This window comes from Falco cherrug, chromosome 8 (assembly GCF_023634085.1).
Source record: "Falco cherrug isolate bFalChe1 chromosome 8, bFalChe1.pri, whole genome shotgun sequence".
In the NCBI taxonomy this organism is placed as follows: Eukaryota; Metazoa; Chordata; class Aves; order Falconiformes; family Falconidae; genus Falco; species Falco cherrug.
In genome coordinates, this window is record NC_073704.1 from 30,610,983 (window position 1) to 30,624,552 (window position 13,570).

Sequence of the window (13,570 nt, forward strand, 5' to 3'; positions counted from 1 at the left end):
CTGGCATTCTGATTCTTCTATTAGTAAAATGAGGTTTAGGAACTTTAAGTGACTAGAATTCCAACAGATTTCTGCGTGAGGAGAAAATGGAAAGGTGGGGGTGTTGTCATGCCTTACCACAAGCATTAGAAGTGATAACTGGATGTTCTTAACTGTGCTTGTTCTTTATTTCTAACTTAGTTTTCATGATAGAAACAGAATTGGAAATTAGAGAAAATGTCACTTTGGTGTTAATAGACCACAAGAATCAAGACATTCAGATGCTGTAATCCCTCTCCATACATGTACATAGATGCTGGGCGTGTTTAACTGTTTCAGCACCCAAAATACTATAGGGCAGTTCTTAGTGCTTTCTTTTAAAATTTGCTTATACTGTTTTGTATCTCACATGAGATGACAAATTAACCACACCAGGTTTAGGCTAAATTTCCCTTATTTGCTGTTTATGAACCTACACTTTGGAATAAGTTCATCCTGTGCTATGCGTGTTTTTGGGTGCTCCTGGGCTATTGCTGTGTGGTCCAGAGCTGAGAAAAGTTGCTCAGTTTCAGGAGGCTTTAGTTTGCAAAGCAGTGTCTACTTGTCTCCCGAAAAAGTTCTTATCCTTAGTCAATAAAAGGTTGCAAATTATTTTTATAAAGGGCTGAATGCTTTAAGACAAAAGAATAGTTCATTTCCTTTTCCAGGTGAAAACTTGTCCCAAAGATGAAAAGGTTTGCTGAAGGTCCCTCAGAAAATGTAAAGCTGAGAGAGGAGATGAACCCAAGTCACCTGATATCCCGTTGGATGCTTTCTTAACCAAACTGCCTGTCTGCATTATGGGAAACTCAGCAAGAAACATGGGTAATGAAGCTGCCCAGCTGCCTGGAGGAATGACTCTGCTGCTATAGAGCAGGTAATCCTTTAGATTTAAGAAATGGCATAACTTGTAAGGAGGAAGTTTACAAAATATGTCATCTGAAGACACTGCCATGTTTAATGCATTTGGTGCCAATGATTTGCTTTCCCTTGCTATACTGTTTACAGAGCAGCTGGTGCAGAGCTGTTGAGCTTGCTATTGAAGATGAAAGGCTGGTTGTTTTTCAAAGCCCTTTGTGCCTCTTTGCTCCTAACTGGAGCTGTCAGTGCAGATGCTTTTTACTTCCTTTATCACTGGAGGTCTGAAGTCCCTTTTTTAAAGATTTCCTCAATGCAAAGGAAGATTTCTTTTGCTCTTAGTCCCAAAAGACCTGGAGAGTCTTTGCTTTTTTATTTGGGCTGAAGACTCCACAGGCAATGCCATCGAAGGGCTGCTGAAAACCTTTAACCCCCAGACAGCCAGTATCTCATCTGAAGTCCTCTGATGAAGGTATGAGGAATTCAGTCTGTCCTGCTTATTTCTGTGGCCTGAGAATGAGAACACCCCTCTTGAATTATATAGATACAGGGGAAAATTTTCAGTGATTATTAATTAGTGATATTTACAAAGGTTTATAAAGGGTGCAGCTTCCCCCTCAAAACAACCACACAGAGGATATGTTAGGTACTTGTACAACCCCCCACAAAGAGGTGCTCACTGAAGTTGTTTAAAAGCCAAGTAATCAAGGCAGCAGAATTTTTCCCATGTCAAAGCTGAGGCAGTGAAGCTATGGGAGGTCAAGTAATTTGCCCAAGATCATGACAGAAAGATGAGACACAGCTGAGAATGGAAACCAAGGTGCTACTTTGGTACCTTAACAACCTGATTTTCCACTTGTGTGCCATCTCTCATGCACTGAAGTAGGCTGAAATACAGGATTTTTTCTCTTCCATATAGTCTGTCGGCTGGTGGTTCTGTTACTTTGGTGGGGGAGTTATCTTAGAAATCTCTCATTAGTCATTAAAGCCACATGATCTCACTTTTTTCGAAATGTTCTAGCCAATGAGTTTCTCTCAGAGCTGATCTAATTGGCCCTTAAGGGCAGTCCCTGCAATGCCCATTCCAAGCATGCAGCCTTCCCACTTAGCCTGCACTAACAGGGTTATCTGTCAGTCAAAATGATGCTCCTAAACAGCTACATCACCCACTGGAAAGCAGTCTATGCAAATCTCATAACAAAGCTGTATGGAAAAGAACTGAGTACTAAGTGTTCTCCAAAGCTCTCCCTATCAGTGCATCCGAGTGACTTCTGGCTGATGAAATGCTCTTCAGCTAAATGTGCTTTTCATCTGTGAATGTGTTTTCTGTAAATGATTCATAAAAGTGATTCCAACTGGTATTTTTCAGGTTGTCCTGCTGCCAATACATGCCCCTTGCTGACCACATGGTATAGTCCTGGAGAGGAGGTGAGTTGTGTGGGGCTGAAAAGCCTGTAGCTCAGCCACTCGCATCTTAGCTACATGAAAGGGAAACAGTCCCAAAGTCGCAGTGTTCACGAAGGCCAAGATGGATCTTGCTCTCCTTGCTAAACAGTGTGAACACTGCGTAAAGGGTGGATTGGTGCTGTGCTGAAACCAATGGAGGAATGCCTCTAGATATATTTCCAGTTCTAATGTTCTCCACTTATCAGAAAGTGATGGCACCTGGACACTGGGAGATCCAAGCAACTCTCTTATTTGTTCACATGAAATGTTTCCTTCCTGTTTTATTTGTGTTTACACAGCAAACTACATGCAGAATGCACACAAACTTCTTCCTTCTGTGCATTCACACATAAGCTACTTCTTTGCTTTTAGTGGTTACCCATTACAGAACTGAGATTAGAAACGCATGAGTGTGAGGAGGGTGAAGTTGCTGCCAAACAAAACTTGTGTCCTGCATTTCAAGTATCAAATTACCAGAGAACTGTGTAAAAAGTCATCAAAATGCATATGGCTGCCACTGAATGTGACTGCCTCTTAGTGGGGAATGTAGTTCTTTCTCTCTATATTAGGCCAAATTGCACAATATCAGTGCAAAAAAGCATTCCCCAAACCCAAAAGACTAGCTTCAGTCACACTGGAAGTCTGTGCAGAACTGGAAAGTTAATGTGAATCTTTTAAATCCTAGAGCATTGCCCTCATTTTGCTTTCTCAAACAGCCTTATCTGAGAATGGCACAAATTCTCTACCTGATTCTGTTACAACTTTGCTGATTTCTATTTTAAAAAGGTTTTGTTGTTTTTTATTTTGTAAATTTTAACCTCTTCAAAAAATATCCCAAGCACACTAAATATGTTATCTCCTGCCACAGAATCCATTCGGCTTAATTATTAAGAGATTGATCACCACTGGCAACAGGCATAAAGTTTAAACTGTACATAACTGTTCTCTGTACTAATGCAATAAAAGTGGATTTACTTTTACAGTGGTAATTTTAGCAGCAATCTAAATCAGCACCCTGTTGATGATCAGAAAAATCTTCCCTTAAAGAGAAATGCAGTGCAAGTGAGCTAGTTAGTATTATGGGCACATTATTGTCTTTACTTTCTGCAATCAGCTTTTATTCATGCTGTTACAATAGGTGTAAATTTTTATATTTCCTTAGGCAAGCAGAAGAATGAACTGAACTTCTAGAAAATTACTTCGAATAGGCTATGGTGGTAAGAAATAGACAATCCTGTACAATGTGTAAAAGGTCAATGGATTAGAGCGTGGAGTTCTGCAAATGGGCAGCCCTGCTACGCTGGGGCTGGCAGTCAGGCAGATGAAAAAGAAAAGCTTGACTGGGGGGCTGTTCAAAGTGTGGCAAGGTGTTTTCTGTATGGATGTGTGTTAGGGAGGTTGGGAGGGGAGAGGGAGAATGGTGGGGAAAAATTTCTGTGGTATGAGGCACAGCCAATGGGTGAATGGTGTCTGAAAGAGGAATCATCTTGCGTGAAGTTGGAGGACTTGGTCCTGTGACAGAACTGGGCTTCCTCGGCTGTGCCTTGTCCTCATCCCTCAACCCCAGCCTGCCCTCAGCTGTAACCAAGTAGTGAGGGAGACCAAAGAAGTGGCTTTGTACTTTTCCGTGATACAGTGACAAGCACTGTGCAGAGAGAAGAGCAACTTTGAAAAGCTCTGGGTTTGATGACATCCAAAAACATAGGGCAGCCAATTTTCCAATTCTCTTGACAATGTTGCTTTAAAAAGTTGAAAGAAATCACTGAGATATTGCTGGGCTGAACTTTCATGAGTGCTCATGGCATGGGGAAGCTTGTTCCACATGACTATATTCCCAAGCTGCACTCTCTCAGATGAGCAAAGTGGCGGCAGCTCACACTTGAATCACTTCCAAGGGTGGAGCTGTGGAGCTTTTGATTTTCTTATTTTCTAGGTCCAGTCAAAGGAGCCTGGGTCAGTCAAAGGATACCCATCATGCCTCTGTCTGGAAACTCTAGATGGGTTTATGCTTGTGGTTGATTTGAGGATCACCACTTTACTTATATCAGGAAGGCAATTCCTGTTGGCTCTGAGGAGAATCTGTTCAGCTGAACATCTAGGCAGATGTGTTAATTATTATCCTTTCTGCCCCTTTAATGTCTGGATAGTCCCTTGCCATCTTCTTCCAAAACAAGAACCGCTCTGAATCAATTTGAATGTTACACTCAATGTGTTGCTCTCACCTGACTAGGGACAGATGTTTTATGTTCATGGCTGCACTGTGGAAAATGCTGAGGTCCTGAAGCTGACCCGTTTCAAACAGGAGTCAGTGCCCTGTGTTTTCCTTTCTGTAATCTTTCAAACCACCCTCCCTTCTGACTCCTGTTTTGTAAACTCTCATGAAAGTTGGTTGCAAAGTGCTATCATTGCAATTTTCAAGCAAAAGGAAAGAAATGGTGGTGGCAGATTCAGTGCAGTGTAACTGGAGGCAGTGACATGCATTGCATTATATTTGGCCTTTTTATCTCTGATCCTTTCCTTTTTTTATGAGTAGCAAGATGACAATAATTCAGCTTAGGTTGACTGCTCGTTGCCTGAAGGGCTGTGGCAGTGTATCAAGAGATGGCTATGTGATGGCCTCCCAGACAATTTGAATGTTAAGCCTTGTATGTTTGCCATTCTGGAAGATTCCTCATTAAAGAAGTTCTTAACAGTGCAAATGGTAAAAAAAGCCTCCTTTGCAACCAACAGGGATGAGCTGAGCTATGGCCTGGTTTCTCAGGCCTGATCAAGTTTAAAGAATAACCTACTTCCACTGGAAGGAGTAAGCTGCACCTTCTTGAGTTGCTTAGTCAATTTAGTTAACTTAGCAATGGTAGGATGGGTATAGCAGCCTGACTTGCTTTGTCCTGGAAAGCTGTTTCTCAAGGGACTCTTAAGTCATCTTTTCTGCAGTCAGACAGATGGGGCTGGCTTTGATATCTGTTTGGTTTTTCCTTTGAACCCAACTGGAATCAGTAGTTCATTTTAGCTGGGCTGCTGGAGAGCTGCTGAATGGCAGTGCAATTGTATTTTGATACCAGTGGGGAAATCCAGGGCTGATTACCTTACCCATCAGGGCTAGAATGAGTGTGGGGGCTTCCACAGTTGATAGAAAGAGAAAAGACCAGGGATGGAGAGTCTGTGGCTCAATGGCCCTCCACATATTGAAGAACAGAGAGGCAAATCCCTCTGTCAGCTGATAGTGATAGCCCATCACCATGGTTCTGGAGTGACTTGGAGGACACCCACTCTCCAGCTGCTTGCTGGAAGCAGAAGGTTCAATGAAGCGAGCTTCTGTTGTGTGCCCTGAAGCCAAAGAATGCTTATTTCAGGAACAACCCAGTGCTAGCAGTGACCTTTCATATCATATCCTCTGGGGCAGGTGCTTGGCTCTGGTGCTCTGTGTAAGCTAATCCTTTGTCTTGGTTTTGGCTTTCCTTTGCTTTCCCATTTCTGGCTCACCTTGATTCATCACATGTCAAATTAATTTCATTTTTGCTGCCTGCCAGGGTGGGGTATAGGCCAAAAATACAGTAGAGCAGAAGGTACTACATGCATAGCCTGCTTTCACTGGCCAGATACAGCTGTGCGGTCCAAGCCTGTGGTCCCAAAGCTCTTTCCTTAGCCTGTGAGCAGGCAGGAAGCCTGTTGCCTTCGATGACTCTTTTGCCCAAGAAAGCACTTTGTGACTTGTCCTACAGCAAGGTGTTAAGTGATGCAGACTTGTCCCTCTCCAGGCCATCTGCCCAGTGTCTAATGGAGAAGAGAAGCTGCTCACTGTGCTGTCTAAGCTGTGTTTGGACATCCTGCCATTTGGGCAGACCTACTACCCTTCCCTGGCTTGCACATCAATACCAACTGTCTCAGGCAACCACCCAGTGCATCTGCCACAGCTTTACAAAGCAGCCACAGCTTTCATTGGCATGACCAGAGTCATCTGTTCTGCATGAATGGCACTGACCAGCATCTGACAAATCTCTGCACCACTGGGATCTGTTGTAAAGAGTGAGGGACTGAGTACTCCAACGCCATGACTACAGAGCAGAATTTAGTCACTGTAAGCAATAGCTCTGCCCTGATGTGGTTGCCTTTGAGCTAGAATGAGTCAGGCTCCTTCCCCATTTAAAACCACCTGGATCCACAATGTCTAGCAGAGTTGTGCTACCTGTCATATTGCCAATTTTTTGGATGCCCAAAAAGCTTCAGTTTCAGTGGTGAGTGCTCTCTCCATGGAGAAGTTTGCTTTGGCAGCCAGCACATAGTTAAGGTATCTGAGAGTCTGCCCCAGCAAGGGAAGGCTAGAAGGAGTGGGTAGGTGGGGCAGATCTGACCCATGCAGGTGGCAGGTAGCTATGCTATGTGTTTCCTAACAGCAAACACAACCCCAGAGCTTGTCCTCTTTGGCTGACTGATAAGTGAATCATGTTTACTGAAGAGGCAGCTGAGGCAGAGAAGACCTGCATTGTCACTCGTTGTCAATAACCTGCCTCATTGCATGTGCTTTGTCCATGCTAGTGTACCATTAGCAAGGTGGAAAAGTGGCAGGAGAGTGCACTGGCAATGCAGTTGTCTCTGGATCTAGAAGATCTGGGAATGTAATGGTCTTAGAGGCTCAGAGGTGCACATTTCCACAGCACCAGAATGTCTGAGATTTAGAAAATCTTCCTATCCCAAAGCTGAACAAACTGCCTGCATTTTGAAATGAATGAAAACATGAAAAACATGGCTTGAGTCAGTCAAAATGTTTTTGACATTTTCTATTTCAGTTGTATTTACTATGTGTTTACAGATTTTTAAACTGTAACAACTAAATATTTGAAATGACATATTTGAATAATTTTGAAACTTTATTCTCTCCCTCATTTCTGATATAAAGACAATCTTCTCAACTCCTTTCCCTTGCAAGCCCACATTATTCATGGGTCTAGGTGAATCCCTACTTCCTGCTTTAAACAAAAATAATCAGTTGGTATAATGTAAATCTGCTTGATTTAATTAGAGCTTTTGTGGATCTGCAAAGTCGGGCAGTTTATCTCTTGAATGCTAAATGGTGGCAAAGAGGTCACTACTGGACATAAAATTAACTCCAGAACTAGTTTCTCCTGGATTCAAGCTCATTTTTAAATGCTGGTAATTCTGTCTTTGGTTTGAATCAGAAAATTACAGTAATAAGCCTCATAAAGCACCTAGAAATTATTTGATAGTGAGACACCAGAGATGCACATCCACATGTTTTACAGTCCTAACTGCAAGCAAAGACATTAACTACTCATTCACTGGCAGTTGATTCCAAATCCCTATAAAGGGCTTTAAGAAAATGTATGTTCTTTTGTTTTACCTTCAGCTAAGTTTCCCCTTACACTAGGTCTTGTAGCTACTTGACTCATAACGTGAGGCACAAGGGTATGAGCTACCAACAGCTTATCACCACAGTAAATCTATTCACTCCTTGCAGCGTGTATTAGTTTTTAAATAGACTTTGCTCCAGCTCTGTGTCCCTGGCACACAGAACTGTTGGTGACAACCCACTGAAATCAGTGGAATTACACTCTTATATCTGCAGATCTGGTCCTACAGGCTCCTCTTGGTCTTCTACGGCCACCTATGCCATGCACAACTTCAGCCTGGTGTGTTACCTGCCACTGGGCAGGACAATGCCTCCTCTAATGCTGGCATATTAAAATGCCAAGATGTATACATACTCATATGTATTTTGATGATATGATACCTGTAATTGTTTGAACAGTTCAGCCTGAGGAGGGTTGAACTGAGGTGCAAAGGAAGCAACTCTGTCTGGCCAAGGTACAGCAGAGGAAATGTCTGCCATAACCAACGGTAACAAACCACACCAATTACTCAATTAAAGCTAAGCCCATCTTTAATCAAGACAGTCAATTTAAGAGATCCTTGGGATTTTTTGAGAACGAGGAACTCCTAATCAGTGCAAAGGGGATTGCTCCTATTTTTTCCGGGGTTGAAGTTGCCCCAAAATTTGCAGAGTGCTAATTTTAAAAATGAGAATCATTAGTTTTTAATAAAGAGCTTGCTACTTGGGAGGTGGGGGAGGGACTGAAAGCATTTCCCCATATGGTTGAGTTCATTAGTGCACTGATCAGGGAAAGCATGCAAGAGAAGTGCAGTCAAATGAGTACTCCTTATTTAACCTCCAAACCAGTAATTCAGAAAAAAAGCAATTCCTTCTAAATCTGAGTTCCAGGTGATTGCCTTTTATCTGAGCTCCATTAAATTATTCCCTTGCTAAATTCTCGTGAAATAGGCTGTTTGCTCCAGCAGCCGTTGACTCCCTGAGATCATTTTGAAACCAAATCATTCTGTTTTTATTAGTAATGATCCATCTTCCACCCTGGTGACGTGAGGGGCTTGAGGAAGGTGTTTGTGCCTAGGTGTCAACTTTCTGCACTGAATTGCTGTTTCTTCACTGGCATGGGGACAGACTGGGTGAGCTGGTTCCTGCTTGTCTCCCTGGCTGTGGGTAGCACTGGAGTACAACAGAAAGATGTGAGAGCATCTGGCAGCGATGCTGCTTTCAACCAAGTCAAGAGGCAGTGTCCTTGGCCTCACACTGTACACACTTGCAGCTAGATCCCTCTCGCCCTCATTCACAATGCAGTGTCTCAGCAAGGTCTGCTCTCTTTAGTCTCATTTACGATACTTTCTTTTTTTCTTGGTTGCCCCATATGATTCATTCCAAGGTCGATTTCTGTGTGGCAATGACCAGACATAATTTTTCTACAATCTTCCGTTTATTCTAGACTTACACACTGTGAGTTTCCCACACAGCCCTTTTTAAAAATACAGATTTATTTGGTTTTACTAAGTGTGGTCAAAGTAGCTGTTCTGAAATACCATAGGGATGGAGCATTAGGGGCAGACAGATGTGATGAGCTGGGGCTGCTCCACATACCAAGTGCAGCTGGCTGAAAATAGCCTTGACCTTTTTATAAACTGAAGTATTGTCCAGCCCTGTTTTTACTGACCTGACATGGCAATGTGCTGAGGGGAGCGGGCAGGAGAACTGCCTCAGCATTTCCTAGGTGGTGCTTGCTTGGGGCATGTTTGCCTTGACAGATTTCTTCCTGTGCATGAATTCTAAGGCAGAATGAATATTCTATAAAGCTTTTTATATGCCTGTCTATGATTTTTATGGCAAATTGAGCTCCCCCCTTCTTAGTGGTCTCACAGTCATCAGTGCCTGAATTCCTGCCTCTATGTACCTCATCTTTTCTCTCTGCTGTCTCTGAGGAGGGCTTCATATCCATGACCCAGCATATGTACCTTTGAAGCTAGTTACTGGGATCTGAAGGGCACTTCACATGGCTCAAGCAGATTCAGGTCTATGTGTGTAGAAGACCCCAGAAGTATTGGATTCCCTGCCAAGAGCAGCAACGGGAACTGCAAACTTCTTGTGGGGCTTTCAGACTCCTGCCTCTGCGCTAGGGAGCCTGGAAGTCCCCGGACCCCAAGGGGGTCCATGCATTCTGCAGTGTGTTACACCCACTGTGGAAATGAGCTGGGTTCCCTGAGCAGCCAGATGGTACTGAGATCTGGAGACCTAGATGTCCTCAATTCAGTGTAGTCCTGCCAACACCCAGGGAGGAGATTCTTCCTATCAAACCATTTTGCTACAGGTCTAGCTCCACTGACAAGGCAGCTCCTCCTGCTTCTCACCAGAACAGATGAGAGGAGAATCAGAACCTTAATCTCAAGGGATCCAACTGCATCTTATCATGTCCTCTGAATTATTCTGTCACAAGCATCTTGAATGTCTGGTTTATCTCCTCTAAAATGATCAGTACAGTGCTCTCCGATCAGCCTTATTTAACAACTAACATGCCACAGGTTGTTCAGCAACCTGAGCATTTGGGCTGAAATAATTACATTCTCTGGAGCCTCATGCCTGAACTGAGAGGGAGCTGCTGGTGCTTTTGAGATGCTTGGGATGTAGGGATCGGGGCACAGGGTGCCTGAGTGGATGGCCAGCTGGCCACCTGTATCAGATTCTGTTCTTCTGCAGCATACCAACTCTCAGGAGCAGCAAATTTTAGTCTTACAGTGGATTATGAAGGCAAGGCTGAAGAAAAACACCTTTTTTCTCTCTTGAGCAATTAAAAACCCCAGGTTATTTTGCCTTAGGAATACAGCACAACCTGCCTGGCTTGCTCCTACCTGACTGGAAGCTGTATTTAAATGGCAAAGTGATTCTTGCTTGTGTGGAAAGTGGGGGTACCTGAGAAGTGTTCAGCACTCACAGGAGGACTGGCTTTCTGGAGAAACTGAGTAGTCAGTACAGCAAGTTTCCCTCCTGCTTGCCATTGACCAAAGCCTAAATCTAATTTTAGGCATTAAGCTGAATATGAACTCTTGAAAGCACATGACATCAATTCTGATTGCTAATCACTTTTGGTAATTGGGCTTGATATAGCCAAATCCTTTGAGGTGCCTTCCATTCCCCAACAGGGAGTGTGAAAAGAGGAGGAAGCTCTAGGGCTGAGAGGGACCACATTTGGCTAAGCTAGCTCCAACACAATTCCTGTTTTAGCTGTCTATCTTCCCTGTAGGACCAGCTGTTTCTACAAAAGCCCTCCTCTGGAGCACATGCCAAGTCAGAAAGAGACCCCACCAATAACTCTGTACTTACAAAGGCACTGAGTGGTACAGAAAATATGAAAGACTCCCTTGAAATACATGAACGATGAATTAAAGAGTTAATGAATCCTCAAGAAGCTTTACATTTGCATACAGAAATCAGAGAGGGGAGGTTTACCACTGCATTTGTCCAGCCAAACCCACAGATGAAGATTAACTGAAAACCTTCAGGGACAACAAACAGAACAACGTTACAGCGAGGCCAAAAGCTTGTTTCACCATTTGTTCTCTGTATGTCACTGTGGTGTACAAGTGCAGCTGTGGGTACAAGAAGAATTAACCTTGTATTCCTTATGTTCATCTCAGACACATCCTAAAGTTTAAACAGTTCATAGTGCTGTTTTTTTGTATTGGACCACTTCACTGTTCCTGCCATGGAAATCCCTCCATATGGGGACACTCCACTGACACATTTCTTTGAGACTTGTTGCAGATATTTCTGTAAGTAATGTGCTTTGATTGTGTTCCTGTTCTTTCCATGTTCCCCGGCTGGGAGTGTTTGAGCAGACAGATGTTGTGTGAGGAATGTTTGTGGGAGTGGACTGTTTTGAGGCAATCACCCAAAATATTAATGAAAGAGCTTCAGAATGAGAGTTGTACAAATCTGCACTGCAAACCTGTTTCTAAGAGGTGTGCTCATCCAGGTGAAAAACTCTGAGGTGTATGATGTAACCTATGTGTCCCATTGTGCCTGCTTACATTGCAGATGACTAATACTGTTGAAGTACCTGAAACTGTTTGCATAAACCACTTGACAAATAGTTCTGAAAAACAAAGCAACCTGAGAAAAAAACATCTCTATTCATGGTATGTGTGTAAGCAAAAGGCAGAAAATGAGCAAGCTGCTATTATTATTTGTGAATTAATCACCCATCTTCAGCTCTGACAAAATGACTTAGAGGAGGCTGGAGTCTCTTTTTGCTCTATTTTCAGCCAGTGCTGGAAGCAAAAGTGCCAGAAATCTCTCTACAAAGCCTGTTCTGATGAGATTTCCAGCCAGTTTCATGAATCAAGTTGGTTTGGATTAACTGTGAATAAGCCCTTGGGCAGAACTAGCAAATCACGGGTTCATTGATCACAGACACTTCTGTGCATGGGGTCTGACCCAACACTCAATAAAGGCAATGAGAAACCTGCTGGGACAGCTTATCCGATAGCTGTGGAGCCTCTTTGTGGTTCTCTCCAAAGGAGCTGGACTCAGCTATTCCCAGACACTGGGAACTGGATGGGGGTGAGTTTTGCTTATGGTCCATTCACCCAATTTATGGGGGGGTTGCATTTGGCCCAGGGACAAGTTCTCTCCCTGTACACTGCTCATTTAAAAAAAAACAACAACCTGGTGTAGCAGATGAGACCTAGTAAGAATCAAACTTAACTTTTCCTCTTGCTGCTCTGATACCTTGTTTCCCCAGCAGTAATTAACAGGGACAGATGCCTACTTCTTCTGGGATTGTTTAACTGTGAGGAAATTTTCAGGGTTGTCCTTGGAGGCTGTCGCCGCAAGTAACATGGTTTTTAAGTTATGCCCCTCTATTGATCCCCTTTCTGAACAATTTCCAGTGGTGCTTGCTCTGATCCCAAAGGTGTCCTCAATCAACCCTGTAACGATATTCAAGGAGAACGCTATTTTAAAAGGCTGCCTCTCCTGCAGCGTGCCGTGTTTTAAATGTGACAGGCTACATGAGAGAACCTGAAACAGAGACATTTGAGGAAAGCCTGGGAACTTTTAATCCTTGAGCCTGAGCCTAGCCATACTTTCTTACGTTAGCTTGGGAGCCTCCGATTCAAACCCACCTTTCCCACCTGGTATCCAAGCCTGGAACAGGCCATGCTCCCTCTCTAATCCAGAGGAGGTCAGAAGTCTTAAAAAATAAAATTCTGTCATAAGCTTTTACCAAAAAATGCGTTCTCCAACGTGTTAAGAATGACTGTTCTTGTGAGATATAATGATGGAAATCTTGTGAGGCTTCCCCTACCTTGTTTTGAAACACCCTCCCCTGTGCCTGGGTTCCTCCTGGGTACCCAAATCCCAGCCTCAGTGTAAACCAAGCAGAAAGTTGTAGCACTGCTCCAAAACAGGGATAAAACCTTTCATGCTCCTCTGTATCTTAAAGGTGTTTCAAAAATAGAAGATAAAATATTTAGAGAATCAAGCATAAGAAGAACTCAATCTGAGATGAGGAAGAGTGGGAGTTAATGAAGTTTGGGTCTTCACCAAGTAAATATGGGATAATTAATTTAATGAGGTACATCTGTGGACCCAGCTGAGCTGTACTTGGGTGGCAGCGCGTCTCACTAGTCTGGGTAGTGTTACTGTGGGGGCTGGATTTGCTGAATGCTCTTCAAGGGTGAAATACTGTTCTTGTGGTATAGAGGTTAGTAGTTGTTTCTTAGGTTTGTGTGTAGCACAGCAGTGCTGTTGTAGCATGATTGTAGCATGATTGTAGCATGCATAAAAGCTACTTGTTTTCTAGCTGCTTTTTGCTCTGTTACCCTCCTGGTTGTATTTGCTATGCTGTTCTTGAATGTAAATTCTGTGAGTTCTCAGTAGACAGGGAAT

At 43.2% G+C, this 13,570-nt stretch overlaps 1 protein-coding gene across 1 annotated transcript in view; it reads left to right on the forward strand.

Annotated features, from left to right (window-relative positions):
• Nucleotides 1-13,330: 13,330 nt before the first annotated feature.
• The window catches only part of SLC15A2 (solute carrier family 15 member 2), a 77,307-nt gene continuing 77,067 nt past the window's right edge, over nucleotides 13,331-13,570 (forward strand). Inside the window, exon 1 of the mRNA XM_027804663.2 lies at nucleotides 13,331-13,385. Coding sequence (XP_027660464.1) covers nucleotides 13,346-13,385 — 40 coding nt within the window. The 5' untranslated portion in view covers nucleotides 13,331-13,345. The remainder of the gene's footprint in view (nucleotides 13,386-13,570) is intronic.